General features: G+C 43.4%; 4 protein-coding genes across 7 annotated transcripts; 3 read left to right on the top strand and 1 right to left on the bottom strand.

Moving 5' to 3' along the window:
- Nucleotides 1-100: 100 nt before the first annotated feature.
- Nucleotides 101-13,391, top strand: LOC108145450 (latrophilin Cirl). 4 transcript variants are annotated; one of them, XM_017270883.2, is made up of 13 exons: nt 101-652; nt 794-876; nt 1,666-1,773; nt 2,123-2,312; nt 3,004-4,487; nt 5,127-5,354; nt 5,406-5,616; nt 5,672-5,912; nt 7,532-7,697; nt 7,763-7,992; nt 8,803-8,900; nt 8,969-10,795; nt 11,637-13,391. In XM_017270883.2, exons 4-13 carry the CDS (start codon nt 2,278-2,280, stop codon nt 12,124-12,126), a joined length of 5,010 nt encoding a protein of 1,669 aa, XP_017126372.1. In that variant the 5' UTR covers nt 101-652; nt 794-876; nt 1,666-1,773; nt 2,123-2,277; the 3' UTR covers nt 12,127-13,391. The 4 variants fall into 4 exon arrangements, with proteins under 4 accessions (XP_017126372.1, XP_017126373.1, XP_041565888.1 ...); XM_017270884.2 differs by having other exon boundaries at nt 1,666-2,312; nt 5,418-5,616; XM_041709954.1 differs by having other exon boundaries at nt 1,666-2,312.
- Nucleotides 13,392-14,363: 972 nt separating this feature from the next.
- LOC108145379 (vacuolar protein-sorting-associated protein 25) lies at nt 14,364-15,181 on the top strand. Its single transcript, XM_017270774.2, has 2 exons — nt 14,364-14,498; nt 14,559-15,181. Exons 1-2 carry the CDS (start codon nt 14,449-14,451, stop codon nt 15,031-15,033), a joined length of 525 nt encoding a protein of 174 aa, XP_017126263.1. The 5' UTR covers nt 14,364-14,448; the 3' UTR covers nt 15,034-15,181.
- A 464-nt stretch (nt 15,182-15,645) lies between these two features.
- On the top strand, nt 15,646-17,913 carry LOC108145520 (nucleoporin Gle1). Its single transcript, XM_017271004.2, has 2 exons — nt 15,646-15,780; nt 15,831-17,913. Exons 1-2 carry the CDS (start codon nt 15,778-15,780, stop codon nt 17,832-17,834), a joined length of 2,007 nt encoding a protein of 668 aa, XP_017126493.1. The 5' UTR covers nt 15,646-15,777; the 3' UTR covers nt 17,835-17,913.
- Nucleotides 17,914-18,131: 218 nt separating this feature from the next.
- On the bottom strand, nt 18,132-19,810 carry LOC108145521 (zinc finger CCCH domain-containing protein 15 homolog). Its single transcript, XM_017271005.2, has 3 exons — nt 19,625-19,810; nt 19,038-19,472; nt 18,132-18,964 (listed from the first exon to the last, which is right to left on the bottom strand). Exons 1-3 carry the CDS (start codon nt 19,694-19,696, stop codon nt 18,242-18,244), a joined length of 1,230 nt encoding a protein of 409 aa, XP_017126494.1. The 5' UTR covers nt 19,697-19,810; the 3' UTR covers nt 18,132-18,241.
- Between the last annotated feature and the right edge of the window lie 1,200 nt (nt 19,811-21,010).

Here is a 21,010-nt window from a genome sequence, read left to right as displayed (position 1 = left end):
CTCTTCCTGCCAACAAGTTGGCAGTCCGAAACCTACGTTTTTAGGCTGGCAATGCTGTCCGATTTCAACCAGACATTCAAGTATACAGAATTTTTCTAAAAGAAAGTTGATTGTGAATCGAGCTCTCAAACGAATAGGAACGTTTTGAAGTCATTCGAATTTAAACAGAGAAATAAAGTGAATTAAATACCTATTGTGTAGTTTAAACTAATATAGAATGATCTACGGAACAACTGTGAATAGTTGAGAAATTAAAGTGCGGCTTAAACTAAGTTTTAATTGGTGAACCTTTCAATCAAGAAGAACTACGTCAGCAAATTGCCTACAAAACCCTTTATTAACTATTAAAATCAACAGGAAATCTGTTCCTCAAGTGCTAAAATGTGCAATTCACGAGCAGTTCAAGATAAATCAAATAGTTTTGTGCTGAAAAAAGTGTCTGAGGGCAGAACAATGAAAGCCATCCAAAAATGGGGCTCCACGGGGCAAGAAAAAACTTGACGAAGCGCAGCTGCAGCAACTTTTCTCTATATGTTCATGTACATATACATATACAAACTATGGTGTGCATCGGGTGTACAAAGAAAACGAGTCTTTGTTCTGCCCACAAATCGATGGCGATGCGACAGCAACAACTACAACGCAGAGCAGGGTGTGTATTTTTAGGCTCCCTTTCTCCATTTCTTTATTTTTTTCATTTTTACCATACTCCCTGTTTTCTTATCTTCTGTTTGTCGTTTGCCTGCTTGTTCAATATGTAAACAATTATCTTATGGCTTCTTTTCCCCTGCAGATACATACATACATACATAAGTTGAATGGTCTTTTTAAGCCCGACTTGCCTGTGGAACACTCGAAATGGAAGTTTTGTAAGAGGTATGTAGTACCATTTGATCTGGAAAGGGGTCATCCATGCACAGGTCACTAAAAAAACATATAACGACACCATTAAAACTTCGTTTATAGTTTACTAAACCAAATTAATACAATAAATATTTCATTATAAAGTATAAATAACTTAAACTAAAAATGTAAAAGATAGTTTCTTACTTGACCTAAAAATATAAAGTTACTTGCAATACACCAGTTTTTCATTATAAATAAATAGAAAGAACTCCAATATTTCATTTCCCAAGGTCTTAAAATATTAATGCTCAAATGCATTAAGTTAAATTCAACAAACGAAACAGAGCAAACAGAAGTCATTTCATAATATTATTAAACATATCTGTACAACATTTTGTTTAAAATATATATTTTTATTTAAATGTTATATGGTAGTTTAAAAAATTAAATAATTTTAATATGAAAATTCAAAAAAAGTAGACAAACTTTTGTTTTTTTTTTTAATATTTAAAATAAGTTTGGAATATGCTAGGCCTTAAAATCATGTTTAAGAATTCTTAGCAATGTAGAAAACACTTAAATTATTAATTGAGGAAAGTAATAAAAGCCTACAAAGTATTAATAAAGTAATCAAATTATTACAGTGGAATTTATCTACCTTTTATATTATAGAAGAGTAAGTTTTCCTATATTTAGGTTTTAATTTTCTTGTCTCTGATAGTTTCCTAAAATGTCAACCCTTATTGATTGATGACTTACCCACGGGAGTTTCCCTTTGCTGTTTGCTTTTACTTAATATTATCTTATCTTCCCTTGCAGTTTGAACACTCTGAATCACCGAATCGCCAGACACTCCCAAATGTTCTTGGCCCATAAAAAACGATGATGGTCGTCCGAAGATTAGTGAGCTGGACCCGGCAGGATTTGGTATTTATGACTACTATTCTACTTGCTACCAAGCATCCATCGCTAACGACCCACCAAATCCACAAATCAACCACAACATATACTAAGTATATCCCAGGCAGTGAAAAAGCGTATCATGCTACCAACCAATTTGTCTATATCCTGTGTGCATATATATCGTTAGAAGTCTAAGTGTATTTGCAGGTCCGCCAACAAACCAAACCAAACCAAACCAAACTACAACATCGCCACTAATCTTTTCTTTCTCTATTTATATATGCCATATATATACATATATATATGTATCCCATGTCCACATAAATTCCGACTCTGCCCTTATCCCATGACTTATGAACCGTTCGCCTTGCAGTTTCCAAATACCAAACCGCCTACGCCTGCGAAGGTAAGAAACTGACCATCGAGTGCGATCCCGGCGATGTGATTAACCTGATACGGGCCAACTACGGCCGCTTCTCGATCACCATCTGCAATGACCACGGCAATGTGGAGTGGAGTGTCAATTGCATGTTCCCCAAGTCACTCAGCGTACTGAACTCAAGGTAGGATTTTGCTAAATATTTTACCCATACTTACATAAATAAGCCGATCTCTAACTAAAGTTAAGATCCTTTTACACTCAAATGTCAGACAAAGAACTTCAACTTCGAGTTAGGCAAAAAAACATTTCTTTTAAACAGATATGTAAAATTCCGTTTCAAAACGTAGTTCTCTTATATTTTCCTTAAAGTTCATGCCTTATTATTTTTTTATTTATTTTTTAGCTAGAATAAATTGGTTTACTTTGGCAATTTTTTTTTTTAATGTTATAAACCAGGGACCGAGAATAATATTTATGGAATTATAAAAATCATTCTGAAGAATTTGAGCTACGTTTATGTTATAAAGATAAAAATATTGTTTTGATGGTCTTAGCTATTATGTTTTAAAACTAAAATTAAAAATTTAATTCAGATTTGAATGAATATGTTATTAAATTTTTTGTATGAATGTGACATTTTAGGTTTAATTTTTATTACAGACCGTATCGATTTCAACTTTTATTTAAAATAAAAATGTTTTAAAAATATAAATATAAAATAAATAAAATATCTTTTTAATAACGATTATTTGGGAGTTTTATTCATAAACGTTTTAATCGTTACAAATGTTAGACCATTAGATTCTGTTTATAAATTAAATGTAAGATTTGATTAGAAAACGTCAGTTAAATGGTGTATACTATGATTGCAGATGTGCTCACAAGCAGAGCTGCGGAGTGCTGGCGGCCACGAGCATGTTCGGGGATCCCTGTCCCGGGACCCACAAATACCTGGAGGCGCACTACCAGTGCATCAGTGCTGCCCAGACCTCGACGACGACCAACAGGCCCAGTCCGCCGCCATGGGTGCTGAGCAATGGTCCGCCGATCTTTAGCAATGGCAGTGGCCTGATCCATCCGCCCGGCGGTCCACCGCCGCCGCCACGCCTCCCCACACTGCCCGGAGTGGTGGGCATTAGCGGGAATCCCGGACTGTTTAATGTGCCGCCACAGCACACGGCTGTGACCCATTCCACGCCCTCGAGCAGCACGGCAGGATTGGGCGGCGGACGACTCAAGGGTGTGGCCAGCTCGACGACGACCACCAAGCATCCAGCAGGTCGCCACGATGGTCTGCCCCCGCCACCGCAACTGCACCACCATCACAATCATCATGGCGAAGGCGAGGTCGCCGCCGCACCCACCAAGCCGAGCAGTAAGCTTCCTGCGGCCGGAAATGCCACGGCTCCCTCGAACACTCGCATCCTAACGGGCGTGGGAGGATCCGGCACCGATGATGGCACCCTGCTGACCACCAAGAGCTCACCCAATCGACCACCTGGCCCTGCGGTCAGTGGATCGGCCATGAGCGGCAACAACAGTGTCGTGCGCACCATCAACAACATCAATCTGAATGCCGCTGGGATGTCCGGCGGCGATGATGAGTCCAAGCTGTTCTGCGGTCCCACCCATGCCCGCAATCTCTTCTGGAACATGACCCGCGTGGGTGATGTCAATGTGCAGCCATGTCCAGGCGGTGCAGCCGGCATAGCCAAGTGGCGATGTGTGCTAATGAAACGGATGCCGGACTCCGGCTACGATGAGTACGACGATGATCCTCCCAGCTCAACGAGCTCCACCCCGACGGCCACTGCTAGCGGTGGCGACTGTCTGCACAACAGCAGCAGCTGCGAACCGCCGGTGAGCATGGCGCACAAGGTCAACCAGCGGTTGCGCAACTTTGAGCCCACCTGGCATCCCATGACACCCGATCTGACGCAGTGCCGCAGCCTCTGGCTGAACAATCTGGAAATGCGCGTCAACCAGCGCGACTCCTCGCTGATCTCCATTGCCAACGACATGTCCGAGGTGACCAGCAGCAAGACGCTCTACGGCGGCGACATGCTGGTCACCACCAAGATCATCCAAACTGTTTCGGAGAAGATGCTGCACGACAAGGAGACCTTCCCCGATCAGCGACAGCGCGAGGCCATGATCATGGAGCTGTTGCATTGCGTGGTCAAAACGGGCTCCAACCTGCTGGACGAGTCCCAGTTGTCCTCGTGGCTGGACTTGAATCCGGAGGACCAGATGCGTGTGGCCACATCCCTGCTAACTGGCCTGGAGTACAACGCCTTCCTGCTGGCGGACACGATCATCAGGGAACGCAGTGTGGTGCAGAAGGTCAAGAATATATGTGAGTTGTTACCTATCATTACCCATAGATCATTAGAAAATCGTTTGATTTAGTGGTCAATTCTTCCTGATTTTAATACATTTTGTAGACCTTGTAGACATAGCAAATGGAGTTCTATCTGTGATTTTAATAAACAAAAAATCCAAAAAACTATATTTGTTATATGAAGATTCCATATAACAATTATCTGAGATTTGCCAAACTAAAAAACTTTAACAATTGTCTAAGTTTTGTCAAAATACAAATTCTTAAGAACCGAATTTTTCAGATTCATAAAACGATTTTACTGCTCTTCGATTTTAAAGCAGCATTTCTGAAATATTATAAATCACTATATCTCAAAGTGTATTCATATAAAATAAAAACCAGCAATGTTATAATATTTTTTCATTTATTTTTCCGTCTGTTCCTATTTATGTTGTTGATGCTTAACAGGAATATATATTTTTAGGGTATAATAATGCAAAACAATTATTTTTAATGTTTTTAATTAAAGAAGAGAGTTAAAAAAACATTGTTTTCAGCATGTAGAACATAAATGTAAATTCCTTCATTTTGATTATTAAATTTCAAAATCAATTTTTTGGTCCCTGCTTTTTCGAGACTTATACTTATTACCTAAAACAAATTCCCTTTCAGTGCTCTCGGTACGAGTGCTGGAGACCAAGACCATCCAGTCCAGCGTTGTCTTCCCGGACTCGGATCAGTGGCCCCTGAGTTCCGATCGCATAGAGCTTCCCCGAGCGGCTCTCATCGACAACAGCGAAGGCGGCCTGGTGCGCATTGTGTTCGCCGCCTTCGATCGCCTGGAGTCCATCCTCAAGCCGAGCTACGATCACTTTGATCTGAAGAGCTCACGCAGCTATGGTAGGTTTATTAGATGGCATTGTTAGAGACATATCCCTAATCTTGCCTTAGTTCGCAATACAGCCATCCTGGCCAACGATAGCGATGCGAATGCAGGAGAGATGCAGCAGCGTCTTCGCATCCTCAACAGCAAGGTGATCTCGGCCAGCTTGGGCAAGGGGCGGCACATACAGCTCTCGCAGCCCATAACTTTAACGCTGAAGCATCTGAAAACCGAGAACGTAACGAATCCCACCTGTGTGTTCTGGAACTACATTGACCAGTAAGAATTTTAACGACTTTTTTAAGGATTTGTACCAATTTAGATGTCCTTTTAGTGCCTGGTCTGCCAATGGCTGCAGCTTGGAGTCCACGAATCGGACGCACAGCGTGTGCAGTTGCAACCACCTGACCAACTTTGCCATACTCATGGACGTGGTTGATGAGCACCAGCACTCGCTGTTCACCATGTTCGATGGGAACATGCGCATCTTCATCTACATCAGCATCGCCATCTGCGTGGTGTTCATCGTGATTGCCCTGCTGACGCTGAAGCTCTTCAACGGGGTCTTTGTGAAGGTAAGAAACGGCAACAATCCGCTGCCACATCAGCGGGCGGGCAGCAGCAGGCGCCAGCAGAACAATATACGCGACCAGACCCACGAGTCTTTGACCCTGACCACGCCCACCAGTCACCAGACCAATGTGTCGCCGCCCAGCCATGGCCACACCACAAACTTTATCCAGCACAATTCCATTCGCAATTCGCATCGCAACAATCTCAACTTCAATGTACAGCAGCAACAACAGCAGCAAGTTGTTGCAGCTGCTGCTGCTGCTGTGGTGCTGTCCAATCAGCCGCAGCGCAACATGCAACATGCCATGAACAACTTGAATCTGAATCTGCATCAGCATGGCCAGCAGACGGCCGCTGCTGCAGCAGCTGCTGCCTCAATTGCTGCTGCACTGCAGCAACATGCCGTGCAGGCCAGCAATGCCAGCAACAACCTCAACATTAGCCACAACTATCTGCAGCAGCAGCAGCAACACCAGCAGCAGCAGCAACATGTCCTGCAGCAGCAGCAGCAGCAGCAACATCCGCACCGCAATCACAACCTGAATGTGGACAATGGCAATGGATTGGACAACACCAACAACATCATTATGCAGGCCAACATGGATGACTTACAATATAAGTGGTGGTGGTGGTGAAAAAAAACAAACAAAAAACAAACAGCAGATAAACAAACACGAATTTTAGGCTAGGCTAGGCTCTCTACTAGACTTATGTATTTATGACCAAGAGAGAGAGAGACACATGTGATATATTGCTTAAGTAACTCAAATTGTTGATGACGAAACGAACTCTCTCTGATAGGATTCAAACATAAGACTCAAAAGCTGTGCCGAAAGGCGATGATGATCGCTCTGGATGAAGTGGACAAGGACCCGAGATCCCTGGCCATTAACCATAATAGATCGTTCATCGCATTCCGGTGACAGCTTACACGCGAAGACTCTCCACTTATATTTATGTATCGTAGTTATTTGTCATAGTCTTAAGTTTAGCGCACTTTCCTCCCAAACCGATTATGTGTTTTTTCCCCCTTCGTTTTATTACAAAATCATAACCGTGGCATGTTGTACTTAATTATTTAATCATTTGTAAAACATCCTAACCCCTATTATGTGCATTCATTGTTTAACAAATTTAACCTAGACATCGTCGTACAATTGATTTAATACCTGAAAAACATACTGATTTTCTTTTGTATTTTATTAATTAATAAAATATACAATGTTGCTAATTTTGTCCTGTAAATATTGCATTTTGTGTTTGTTCATTTAATTTGTTGTATATATATATATATATATTTTCTATATGTTGTGCTTGTTTCGTGTCTTGTTCATTGTTTTACTTAATGCGTATAATATTCTTTATTAATCGTATTACTCTTAGTCTTTGAATTTTTCACCACCACCCACCAAAATTATTGTAAATCGAATCCTAAATTAAGTTTGAAAACTATTTTTTCAAAAAGAGAAGTTGAAGCTCTATATATTAACTATTTCGCCTGAACTTCTTGAAACCATTTTGATAACGAATCTTCACTTGTTCTGCTGGTTCTGCTTTTAAAGATACTTATTTGACCTCTGACCTGACCTCACTGTCTCCTCTGTTTATCTTTCCAATCCAGTCTGCCCGCACCTCGATTTATACCAGCATTTACCTTTGCCTGCTGGCCATCGAGCTGCTCTTTCTGCTGGGCATTGAACAGACCGAAACAAGCATTTTCTGCGGCTTCATAACCATTTTCCTCCACTGTGCCATACTATCTGGCACCGCCTGGTTCTGCTACGAAGGTAAGATGGCCCCCATTGTTGGCTTCCACTGTGCAGCTCTGTGCTCTAACCTATCGCCCCTGCAGCCTTCCATTCGTACTCCACCCTCACCTCGGATGAGCTCCTCCTGGAGGTGGACCAGACGCCCAAGGTGAACTGCTACTACCTCTTGTCCTACGGACTGTCCTTGAGTGTGGTGGCCATCTCGCTGGTCATCGATCCCAGCACCTACACCCAGAACGATTACTGCGTCCTGATGGAGGCCAATGCCCTGTTTTATGCCACCTTTGTGGTTCCAGTGCTCATCTTCTTTGTGGTAAGTTTACAAGGCTTTTTTTCATAGAAAAGTCAAAGTGTTTGAGTTTGAGTTAGAAGTTATACATTTGATTCTTACTTTACTTATAATCGACCATAGGGACTTTAAGTTATTAAAATAGTATTTTTATTAGTATAGTAAAGTTTATTGTATAGTAAATAATGTGTCATCAAAAATTGCAAGTCGATCTGAACCAAATTTACAAGCATGTAAAGAAAAAAATCCATCTTAAATTTGTTTTTAACAGAATTGAAATGTTTAAATTCGGTGACCTATATAACATAAAAATTTAATCGATCTTTCTTAAATTTGATACATAAATTTAAAGTTCTTCATCGTTAAGTTTTTTTTTTGGTACAAAAATATTTTTATGTCTAAAAAACAACCGTTGTTTTTTGGCGAAAGATCAAATAAAAATTTGAATTATCATATTTTTAAAAATCCGTCGACTTTAAAGCTATTGCCTGATTCTATTTACACTTTTTATTCCGTATGATCCAGTTTGGTCACCACAAAAAAATATACAAACGTTATAAATTTTTCAAAATTATGCTATAAAAAAATTACTTAAATGTATTACTAAAACTATTTACTTTTACATAAACTTTTAAAAACAGTTTTGTAGTTTTCGCTAAACATATTCCCTATAGTACTCATATTTTTGTGCTCAAACGGGGTGTAACTTAAACAATCTTTATAAAAATATAGAAAGTCAAATAACAATAGATAATATTTAACTTGAATTGTAAAAAAAAATATATACCTTTATCAAAATGAATAAGTTATAATAATGCCCTCAAATATTTTCAGGCTGCCATTGGCTATACGTTCCTGTCCTGGATCATCATGTGTCGCAAGAGTCGCACGGGTCTGAAGACCAAAGAGCACACTCGATTGGCCAGCGTGCGGTAGGTTTTATTTACAAATCCCTTAAAATATATAATATGCTAATGTGGTAACCCATTTCCGCCCGTAGTTTCGACATACGCTGCTCCTTTGTGTTCCTCTTGCTGCTGAGTGCCGTTTGGTGCTCCGCCTATTTCTACCTGCGTGGAGCCAAAATGGACGAGGACACGGCCGACGTGTATGGCTATTGCTTCATCTGCTTCAACACCTTGCTGGGGCTGTACATCTTCGTGTTCCACTGCATCCAGAACGAGAAGATCCGCAGGGAGTACCGCAAGTATGTGAGGCAGCACGCCTGGCTGCCCAAGTGCCTGCGCTGCTCGAAGACCTCCATTTCGTCGGGCATCGTGGCGGGCAACGGACCCACAGCCGCCGGCACACTTTGCAGTGTGTCCACCTCCAAGAAGCCCAAGCTGATGCCGCTGGGCGTGAGCGAGGAGGCCGACGATGATCCCCAGCAGCAACAGCAGGCGAGTGGGCCCATCACCGAGGACGCCATCATGGGAGCCAGCTCTGATTGTGAACTGAATGAAGCCCAGCAGCGGAGGACGCTGAAGAGTGGCCTGATGACGGGCACCCTGCAGGCACCATCGCATGTGGTCCTCGAAAGGGGCAGCACCCTGCGCTCCACTGGCCACGCCTCACCCACCAGTTCTGCCGGATCCACGCACCTGATCTTCGCCCACAAGCAACAACAACAGCAGCAGCACCAGCAGCAGCAACAACAAGCGGGTCCCCTGGGCGAGTCCTACTACCATCAACCGGACTACTACAGCTGGAAGCAGCCACCGACTGGAGCCGCAGGGGCATTGAAGGGTCAGCGGGAGTACTACAACAATGCAGGAGCAGCTGCCTCCTCGCCGCAGCAGGCGCACGAGGTCTTCTACTGGACCCAGAAGCCCAGCAGTCAGCATGGCAAAAAGAAGAGGGGAGGCGGTGCTGGCGGAGTGCCCGCCTCGCCCAGTGGATCGCTGCATAGTCGCACGGCCGCCGCCTCCCAGGTGCTCTTCTATCCGTCGTACAAGAAGACCAAGTCGGGCCAGCAGTCCGGCTATCCGCAATACGCGGAGGCATTGGATCCACCAACGCTGGCCACCGCTGGCAATGCGGCTGTCTACTACCAGCAGCAGCAGCAACAGTTGCGTCGCCAGCAGCAACAGCAGCTGCAGCAGCAGCAACAGCAACAACAGCAGCTCTCCTCGGATGAGGAACAGGCCGAGCAACATGCTCACCTGTTGCATCTGCAACGACGAGCCGGTGGCCAGCAACAACTGCCCGCTCCGCCGCCGCACATGGCGCAGTACCAGCAGGAGTTCATGCAGCGCCAGTATAGAAATAAGCATTCCAACTGTGATTTGGGCATGGGCGATGCCTACTACAACCAGGGCGGCGCGGATGGCGGTCCCGTCTACGAGGAGATCCTCAGCAACCGCAACTCGGATGTGCAGCACTACGAGGTGGGTGACTTCGATGTGGACGAGGTGTACAACAATAGCGTGGGCACCGGTGTCTTCAACAATATGCGAGCGGCGGTGGCCGCCGGCGGTAGTCGTTATGGCGGCGGCAGCCTCAGTGGCGGCAGTGTCTCGTCCAGGAGTCAACAACAACAACAGCAGCAGCAGCTCCAGAAGCAGCAACAGCAACAACAGTCGCTGGCCCAGCAGAGATCGGCTAGACGCTGCACGGCGGATGATGACGACGACGAGGACGACGACGACGAGGAGGAGGATGAGGAGGCAACGGCCGCGGAGCAATTGCACGACAGTGTCTGTGATGAGGATGAGGAGGAGGACGAGAGCGACTTGGAGGACGATGCTCATGGATTGCCACCACAGAGCGATGAGCGGATGCGTCGTCTGATGGCGATGCAGGACGAGGACTTTAAGCGGCGGTTTCAGTGAGTACTCATATCGCCTAAACTTTATCAACTCTGGAGGGGAGCTTAAAAAATCACTAGGTATTTGAAATCACTTCAAAAGGTGGCTAAAAGTATGCAATACACAGTACTCAAATCATTTTTAGTTTGGAGTTCCAATTGATTCCTTTTTCATTGCATACTTTTAGACGCCTTTATGAATTATTTCAAAACCCTAGTGATTTCTGTAAAAATTTATTTAAAAGGATTTTATACACCGTATGCAATATACATACTATACGCATAATTTTGAATCCGGAATTTCGACAACTCTATTGAATTCTTTCAAGTTTGACTGCTGGTATATTCAATCAACGTTTTAAAGTTGATTTGTTAAATAAAGCCATTGGAAGTTCCGCTTATTATTCCAAACTTATAAATGCTTGGGAGTTTATATACTTTTTTTTTTAAATCCATGTATGTATAGTATGTAAAAATATTTAACTATCTGACAATATATTATGAAAGTCGATTAAAACACAAATAATTTGAATACGAAAATTAAAAAGAGAAATAGTGTAAACTTTACAGGCTTTTTTAGCAAACTTTCTTTCGGTCTTAAAATGTCTTAAAAATTTTGGAACCTTTTTTTTTTAACTATTTCAGTCTTACTCAAACGTAAATAAAATTTTTTTTTTTTAATTTCAGTATTGATAAGTTAGCACTTTTATTTTTTACCATCTTGTATTTTAGTAGTTTTAAAAAAAAAAAAGTGGTAAATCTTTAATTTGTAAACTATTAAAGATATAATAATTTTAATCAAATAAATAATAGTTTTCAACAAATTAAGAACTAACATTCATGTATCTGTTTACCCTTTCAGACGTCAGCTGCGTAAGCATGGAGCGCCCTTGGACTACGGATCCTTGCCGCCGGGATCGGCGCCAGGATCAGGTCCGCACCCCGAGCACAACGGTGCGGTTTTTGGGGTTAGCGGCGGCGTTGGTGAGGGCTCCATGCGTGGCGCATTCCGGCAGCAGCAGCAACAGCCAATGAATGCCAAGTCGCCCGGCGCTCGTCTGGCGGTAAATGAGCTATTTGGTCACGGCAATGCCGGTCCACCGCTGCCGCCGGCCAATCAGACGCCCGCGCAGAAGCGTCAGCAGCTACAGAAATTGTCACCACAGTCCACCACATCATCGTCGTCGCATACATCACACACACACAGCAACCCCAATCCTCACCAGCTCACCCATCAGCATCCGCAGCCACATCCACATCTGCATCCCCCACACCATCAGCAGCGCCACCTGTCGGCCATGCTGGATGAGAACAACACGGTGCGATGTTATCTGGAACCACTGGCCAAGTGAGCCGGATAGCGTAGAACCTCCATCTCCGGAACGGAACGGAATGGAACGGAACAGTCTTAGGCAAAAATTGTAGCTTAGGATCTCTAGCTATACCTAGTATTAGTCGTTAGTCGAAATATGGAGCATTGTGTGAAACAACATGCTGTCATGCTATACGTGCAGTGATTCGAGAATCCCAAAACTTTATGAATGTATATGAGAATAACTATAGGCACACACCATCCATCCCAACCCATCCCATCCACCCACCCACACACACACACTCACGAAGCCGTGCAAGCTTAACCAAAATACGAGGGATATGAGGGATTACGTGGGAATTGGGTCCTTCGACTTGCATGCATTTTATACCAACTTGGAAATCGATATTAAATATAAATGTATGTACCATATATATGTAAAATGTATTGTAATACATGTCACCACATGCCATTTTTAAATACTTAAATGATAATTTAAACAAACAGAAAATCAAGTATATATATATATATATATGGATGTATATGTATAAGATCTGAGAACTGTATGTACATGATGATATATAGAATGCAGGCGAATTATGTTTTATGTATTTTGTAAGGAATCAATTGTTTTTGATTTTCGCTGATTATGCTCGTAAGATATATATATATACACACACACAGGCTTAAGATTTGTTTCGTGTTTCATAAACCAAAAAGAAGAAGAAAAACCTACGTTTCGAAGTTTTGTAATTTTTTGCTCTCCAACTGCCGATTTACACCTCTGAACCAAATATTCCTTCCAACTATGAAACAAGTGTAAAGACATGATTTCGAGGGAATTATAATGCCATTATAATTTGTTATTGCATTTCTTTTACGTTGTAAGCAAACCAGAGCGAAGCATTTGAAGTGAACATTTTCATCAATATAGCGGCTTTAAGCACACATTTAGGGGCATTTACTTTATATTTTCGGAAGAGAGTTCGTAGAATGCTTTATAATTTATACGATATAACGAGAGATTAAATAAAACGAATGCTATGAAAATGTCTTGAAAATTGCATTGCAGGCACCAAACCGAAACCGATAGAGCAGCATACGGAAATACCTATATAGCAAAGAAAGATTTCAACCGAACCTCACTTGTTAACTAGGAACTAACTGAAAACTCTAACTCTTTAAACACTAGCCAGCTAACATCCAAACACACACTAAACTGTACTATTCCTACTCCCTGAATGGCATTCTCCCTAGAATTTCACGCATGTGTACAAAAACCAAATAAAATAAAGTGCAAACAAAGATGATTACCATATATATAAATAATATATGTCGTACACAACAGGCCAATGAAGCTCCAGTGGCATCCGCCCCAGCTCGATCCCATTTGATCCGATCAGCAAGTTAAACTTGAAGGAATCCCCCATAGCACACAATCGATAAAGTTAGTAATTAAGCACCCGCAGCATACCACACGAGTTAGTGTATAAAAACGGAATGGAAAAACCAATTTGTGGCAAGAAATACGGAATGGCAGATATTGAATGTATAGTGTTGCGCCTCCTAGTACTTTACTTATAGTAAACCAGATATATCAGATACGAATATATATGTGAATGTATATTGATGAAGCAGTCCCCCTTTCGTCACCACATCCTCACCAAACCGATTCGAGAGATTAATAGATTTTGAGATCTGAAAACTAATCCGAAGACAAGACACCCAAATCAAACTTTATGGACAAGCCCGATGAAAATGTTAATGTACACAATTTTTTCTATTTAAGACAAAAATAAAAGAAATGGATTGCATTTTAATGTAAATGAAAGTTAAATGTTTTAATGGGTTATTGAGGTTGAAAACATGGGGTTCTTTATTTTGTACAAAAATTGTGGAAACCATTATTTGTTTTTTGAGATTATCTAAATTAAAATCTTCAAAAATTTGGTCCTTAACAAAAATGATGTATATAAAACGCTTGTTTCTTGTTGAAAACCTTTTAAATGTAATTAATTGTAAAAACATCATCATGCTTGGAAATATTCATTTACAATTCAAAGGAAAACGATTTTACCAGCAATTCCAATACATTACAAAGCTAATTCATTGGTCTGGCTATACCATTTAATCTTAGTATTAGGTTATATTTTTTAATCCTGATATTAGGTTATACCATTGTTTATTTATTTGTAGCAGTCTAAAAAGTAACGATTTTTTTTTAAATTCAATCTATTTATGTTTATCAAAATTGTTTTGCTACTGATGCGTGGTATTGTTCCGTTAAGACTATACGGTCACTCTGAACCATTAGTAATCCCTTTCGCTGGCAAAACAAATGTTTATTTCGTAGTTAACCAAGATGACGGATTTCCAATGGCCCTGGGAGTACACCTTCCCGCCCTTCTTCACGTGAGTAGTGCCCAGCAGGTGGCCCAGCACTTAGACAATGAGGAATAACCAGGGATTCAGTTTACAGCCCCACGAAGAAACCAGACAGCAGCAGCTGAAGGTCTGGACAGATCTCTTTCTCAAATACCTCAGGCACACGAATCGCTTTACGCTGAGCATCGGGGACCAGACCTCGCCGCTGTTCCATAACGAATCGCTGAAGCGCCGCCTCTCGCCGGAGCTCGTCCTGGCCATCCTGGCCGAGCTGGAGCGGACGGGCCATGCGAATCCGCTGGACAAACGCCGCCAGGAGTGGCAGGTGTACTGGCACACCCTCGAGGAGTACGGCACCATGGTCTACGACTGGGTGCAGGAAACGGGCCAGACGAACAGCATCTGCACGCTCTACGAGATCGCCTCCGGCGAGAACACCGCTGCACTGGAATTCCACGGCGTGGACGAGGCGGTGCTCCTCAGTGCCCTCCGCTTGCTGGAGCAGAAGGGCAGGTGCGAGCTCATCGAAATGGACGGCAGCCACGGCGTCAAGTTCTTCTAAATGTCCATACATATATCGTTTTGTTAACTCTGTCTCGTCCATACGATACGAATTGTGTTTCCGTATACTTGTATTAAAAACTAATCGAATGTAAAATTAATTTGTTATTAAACAGGTACACCGTCTACAGTTTCCGCGGTGCAGCTAAGAATATGAAAATCCGATGATTGGGGATATTTTTAACTACATATGTACATATGATATTTGGAATTATCTTAATATATTTCTTTGCTGAACAGTTCAATCGCAATATAATAAAAGTATCTGGCTTGAAATATGCCGTCAAAGTTGAATTCTCTAATTTTACGCAAATTATACGATCCCTAAGAGCCGCTAAAAAATATATGTTCAATGGAAATATTGTAATTTCTCTTGGAATCTACAGTCCTTGTTATGTTTTATATTCATTTTAAAAAGTATCCATAAGAACATATAATAATAGTTCCTATATACATCATTAGAAGTTATATTTTTTTGTTAATAGCAACTAATTTTTAAAAAATAGCATGTAATAAAGATAATCTTGACAACTTTAAAATCAAGTATTAATAACAATGGGCTCCAAATTAAACGAATTTGAACGTATTTCAAAATATAGTAGGACCGTATTTTTCACTCCATTCACAATAACGACAAACTGAGGTCGGCGATTCGCTAGTGAGAAACGGACGAGTTGGCAGCCCGGCCGCATATTTTGGTTTATCGCCGCAAAGAAAGTATATTTTATACACGAATTACAGAAAAATGGTAAGAGTAAGCGGACAAATAATATTTAATATTTAATGGGATCTTCGTAGAGCATGGACGACTTAATGCGGACGCTGGATTGGATGAATGTAGAAACAACACTGCAACACGCCGCCTTGGCGTCCGAGTCTTGCACCGGCAGGACTTTGGGCGCGGATCGGGAACCCTTGTGGGTGGAGGGCACTAAAAGTAGTCCAGTGGCAAACACAATACCAGAGGAGCTACCAGCTCCAAAGGAAGAGATTTCAGTCATCCCGAGGACCAATTGGGAGCCCAGTATTTCCTGCTTCCCCGATGCACAGGCCATCAACGCCAGCATTGTGAAGCGGGAACTGGTGGAGGAGGGCAAAAGGTGTGTCCGCCAGCAGCTGAAAGTCCTGAAGGACAGACAGGACGCCAGGCGCCTCTCCCGCGAGTCCCAGCAAAAGCAGGAGGAGCACCAGCTCCAGCAGAAGGCACTGCGGGAACGCAACGAAATCCTGCTCAACCAGAAGGCCGACCAGATGACCAAGGTCCAACTGGAGGCACAGCAGCGCGAGCAGTTGGCCCTGCGTCAACAGACTGACCAGAAGCTGCACAAGCTTGCCCTGGAGGGCGTGTCCCGCTGCCAAAGGAGATTCAACCAGAAGTACGAAGGCATCGCCCGGATACTGCTCTCCCTGGACAAGGAAACGGTCCAGGTGTGCTCCACCCAGAACACACAGCTCAAGGAGCTGGGCCAGAAATTCGAACAGCTCGTGAGCACGGTGAAAATGGGTAAGTGCGAGATGCAGAGCCAGTTTCTGTGCTCCATCATCAAGGCGGAGGAGTGCTGCAGGAGTCTGGATGCCTTGGAGTTGGACATTATCAAGCAGCTGGCCGAGTTCTCCGAGCAAATCCAGCAGCAACTCAAGCAGGAGGCGGACAAGAAGCTGGAGGAGGAGCGACAGAGGCAGCTGGCGGAGGAGGAGAAGGAGAAGCAGCGTCAGCAGAAGGAGGCGTCGGAGGCCAAGGCAAAGCAGCAGCAGGCCGAGGCTGCCAAGGCAGAACCGGTCCAAGTTCAAGCTGCGCCGGAGCCAAAAAGCCAAGACGTGCCCCCTGCCGCCGCCACTACAGCCGCCACTACAGCCTCTACTTGTGTCCACCCAGACCGACTTAAGTTCTACAACGACATCATCTCGCTGTATCAGTCGAAAGTGGATGCCGTGAAGCCGCTGCAAACGGAGGAGTCGCTGAAGCAGTACCGCACCGGCTGCCAGAGGGCCATCAACCTGCCCCTCAACGCCATCTCGGCAGTCAGTCCGCAGCATTTGGGCCAGAACTTTGACAAGCTGTACAGCTTCTTTGCCGGGCAGCCGGTTAAGGTGATGAATGGCTCTACGATTACGATTAACGACCACCCGCTTGCCCGCGACTATTGCATGCTGCTGATGGCCAAAAAGTTTGTTAGTCAATCGGAGACCGCCATCTCCAGCAATCCGCAGGCGGCGTTTCCCTTTGCCTCGGTGATCATTACGTTCTGGAAGCTGTTGCCCGACTTTGGCAAGATCTTCCTGGCCTACATGTACAAGGAGTCGCCCTTCCTGGTGCCCTATGTAATACCCCAACAGCAGGGACAGACCCCCGAGCAGTACTTGAAGACGATAGGCTATCGGCTGTCGGACAAAAACGAACTCGAGAAACCGGACATTTACCTGAAGCGCCAGACGGGAGTGGCCCGTCTCTATGCAGCTGTGATCATTACCCAAGGACGCAAGGCAGCCGGGCCGGATGAGTGTTTCGAGCTGAACGAAGGCTGGCTCTGGCTAGCTCATATGGTGAGAGTGAAGCCAATCCCCGACATCAGTGCCACCATGATCATGGAGATGCTGCAGACCCTCGGCTTCGAACTTTGGCGCTCCTACGGCAAGCAGTTCATGAAGCTACTGATTTACATCCAGAACATCTACATGCCCCAGCTGGCGGCCCATGACGAGGGCGGTCCAAAGACGCGGCTGGAAATGCTCCTGGCCAAGTTCCTGCGCGAGCGGCAGATTCCCCAGGCCATCGGTGTCTTGCCGCCAGGCTTTTGGTAGTTTTACGATTTAGTTATGTTGCGTTTAAATTTAAATATGTGTAATTTATAGAAAAGAAATTAAAGTTAATATTAAAGTTCTCATGAAGTGGTTTTAAGTAAATTCAATAGCAGCAATCGTTTGTCTGATATTACAAAAAATTTAAATCGTAATTCATTAACACTCCTCATGATGCTAATCAAGAATATACATTATGCGCTCAAAAATAACTCCTTTCCTGCGCTGCAAACTTTTGACTAAAGTTATAGTATATATAAAATCCAACAGATAGTAATTATATGAATATACAACGATCCATTTCCAGAAATGCAACAATTAAGAGCCACAACTTTATTTACTGAAAAGTAGCTAAAAGGCAGAAATCATTTTATGAACGCGTTTCAAACAAACCACACGGAACACGACTGCTAGTCGTCGTCCTCATCATCATCCTCCAGATCCAGGTCATCCAGTTCGCCGGCCAGATCAACAAAGAGATCCTTGTTGATGGGGGCAGCATCGTTGGCGGGTGCAGACGACGAAGGGCCATCCCCATCCTCGTCGGCCGCTGCGTCCTCGGCGGCGGCGGTTTTGGCTGCTTCTGTGGCCTGATCCAGCAGTCGATTGGTGGAGGCAATGGTGCCCGAGCCGTCCACCTCCTTGGCGGCCAGCGACAAGGCGGCCAGATCCAGTTCCTTGAACTCCACCGTATTGTCGTCGTCGTCGTCCTCGCGCTTGTAAATATCGAAGGCGGCGTCGCCCTCCTCCATGGGTCCGTCGTCGACCAGGTCGGGATTGAAGCTGAACATCTCGCGACCAGAGATGCCGAACTGTTTGCCCTTGCTGAAGTCGTTCTTCTTGCGCTCCTCGTCGGCGATCATCTTGGCCTTCTTCTCGGACAGCTTGCGCTTCTTCCAGGCCAGGAAGGACTCCAGGGTGACGCGCGTCTGGTTGGCTCCCAGGGCGGCACGCTCCTTCTCAATCAAATCGACTAGGGAGATTTCCGTCGGCTTCTCCTCCTTCTTCTTGTCGCGCTTCAGCACATAACCGGCTGGCAAGGCGTGCCGGTAGATGCACTTGCCGCCATTGGGGCACTCCCAGAACCAGCCGTACTTGGACTTCTCCACCGCCTCCAGGAAGAACTTGCAGATCTATGGGCGAGTAGTGAGTGGTTAGTGGGGCGTTTCAAGTTTCGAAAAATTGAATACTAAGTGTGAAACGCACAATGTCCGTGGTGGGACGCTGCTTCTCGCCGGAGCTCTTCTTTTCGACCACCTCCTTGAGCTTGGCATCGTCCCAGTTGGTCATCGGATCGTCCTCGTCGCGCATGTCCACATAGATGGAGCGCTTCTCCACCTTGTTCTCCAGCGATAGATCGTGGGAGAACTTGCACTTGTCGCCCTTGGTGCAGAGACCCTGCTTGAAGAAGGCGCAGACCACCGACTTGGGATCGGTGCCCTTGTCCACCTTCTGCGTTTGCACCGGCTTGAAGATCAGCGCCATTTCGCGCTGCTCGGCCAGCTTCTTGTCCTTCTCCTCCTTGCGCTTGTCGCCATCCTGGCGAGGATGCTGGCCACCGGACTGCACCTGCTTCTGCACCTGCTGGATGAACTTCTGCTGCTTGTTGCCCTTCTTGTTCTTCAGTCCGAAGGTCTTGTCCTGCCGATGGAATGACATACATACATACATATGTGTATTTCACTGATCATATCGTATTTTCTCTCCGCCGGGCCAACACATCACGGACTTTCGGCTGGGGAGATGGAGTGATGGGGGGCTCGCCCAGCGGCTTTCCCGCATTCCAAGCCTACCTCAATGACTTTCTCCTTCTTTTTCTGCTCCGTCTTCTTGCTGGGACCTGGTGGCGCCTTTTTCGGTGGCATCTTCGGGCGGGATACGGGAATTTAACAACGCAAAACTAGAAATAAAGTCGAACCAAAGTTTTTTTTGCACAACCACGCTGGAACAAGAGGCAGTGCCAGTGTGGCCAGAGCTGCAATCCAATGATATCCTAAACAGTGATAACCTTGTTAGTATTAAATATACATTTTATAAAGTATATTGTATACAAAATCAATTGTATAGATTGTATTTTTTAATAAAATAAACTTATAAAAATGAAGCAAACAATAATGCTGATGGTGGATAACTTGACTAAGGGATGATGTGGAACTTGGCTTTTGCTGTTAGCGTATCTTCAAACCAACTTGAAATGTGTCTTGGCTTAAAAGGCGGTTCAAGAATTGAAGGATCTTAATGTTTTCATTAATTTTAAAGTAGAAAACAAAAATATTATAATTATAATGTTATGTTTCTAACTTAAAAGTTCCTGTTTTGAAAAATAGTTTTAATCCCTTGCTACCTCAAATACTGTTAATTCATGTTAGCTCTATTATCATTTTATTATCTTCATTTAAAAATATGTTCAATGGAACATTTATTTTTATTTACCCTTTTTTATTTGTTTACACTTCAATGGGCCAAATCCAGCCCCTTTCTTTTTATTATTTTTTTGAGCCCACTTCAGCGCACATGTTTAAGTTGTACATATTTCAATTATCTGCTCTGGTTCCCCTTCGCAGCCAATGCTGAAATTGTTTTCAAAGGTCTTTTTACTCAAACACCCATATGCTTTTGTACACTGAAAACAATTATGTGAAACTCGTTTTTAATATCATCATATCTGCAACTAAATTGGTCATTGATTCCAAATATAAAATTTATCAAATGTTTTTTTTTTTATTTAAAAAATATAAATATTTAATTGTTTTTAGAAAAATAAGTTTATTTTTGGTCTACTGACCTAACATTTTATTGAAATCCATAACAGTAAAATTAGCATTACCAAAAATAAAACCAATCAAACATTTATCTACTATCAATAATATAGCAAAATCAAAATGAAAGCTACATTTTACTGCAGTAAATTGTATATATTTTTCTATAAATTAAAATTTTATAAAAGATAAATTATATTTGATTTTATCTGATTCGATTTCTATCTAAGTAAAATGATTTGTTAAAATGTGTCTATCTGATCTCACAGATCTTAAATTTTTTTTTAATGTCATTAAAATTATGAAGCCCCATCGACGGGATATCATCTTATTTCTCTCGGTGTACCCTCATGCCCACCAACACAGATACACGGGCGAGTGAGCGAGAGAGCAGCGGCGTGTCTCTTCGTGGGTGGCCCT

Source organism: Drosophila elegans, unplaced genomic scaffold (assembly GCF_018152505.1).
Source record: "Drosophila elegans isolate 14027-0461.03 unplaced genomic scaffold, ASM1815250v1 contig_520, whole genome shotgun sequence".
NCBI lineage: Eukaryota > Metazoa > Arthropoda > Insecta > Diptera > Drosophilidae > Drosophila > Drosophila elegans.
Note: the sequence above shows the minus strand (reverse complement) of the source record. Positions and strands in the feature narration are given on the sequence as shown.

What these genes read in the sequence shown, in the direction of transcription:
- LOC108145521 (XM_017271005.2), bottom strand. Translation starts at nt 19,696, where the DNA reads ATGCCACCGAAAAAGGCGCCACCAGGTCCCAGCAAGAAGACGGAGCAG. An exon ending in AGAAGGAGAAAGTCATTGAG is followed by an intron (nt 19,473 to 19,624) that starts GTAGGCTTGGAA and finishes TTCCATCGGCAG; the next exon opens with GACAAGACCTTCGGACTGAA. An exon ending in AGCGTCCCACCACGGACATT is followed by an intron (nt 18,965 to 19,037) that starts GTGCGTTTCACA and finishes ACTCGCCCATAG; the next exon opens with ATCTGCAAGTTCTTCCTGGA.
- LOC108145450 (XM_017270883.2), top strand. Translation starts at nt 2,278, where the DNA reads ATGTTCCCCAAGTCACTCAGCGTACTGAACTCAAG. An exon ending in GCAGAAGGTCAAGAATATAT is followed by an intron (nt 4,488 to 5,126) that starts GTGAGTTGTTAC and finishes ATTCCCTTTCAG; the next exon opens with TGCTCTCGGTACGAGTGCTG. An exon ending in TCAACGGGGTCTTTGTGAAG is followed by an intron (nt 5,913 to 7,531) that starts GTAAGAAACGGC and finishes TTTCCAATCCAG; the next exon opens with TCTGCCCGCACCTCGATTTA.
- LOC108145379 (XM_017270774.2), top strand. Translation starts at nt 14,449, where the DNA reads ATGACGGATTTCCAATGGCCCTGGGAGTACACCTTCCCGCCCTTCTTC. An exon ending in ACCTTCCCGCCCTTCTTCAC is followed by an intron (nt 14,499 to 14,558) that starts GTGAGTAGTGCC and finishes CCAGGGATTCAG; the next exon opens with TTTACAGCCCCACGAAGAAA.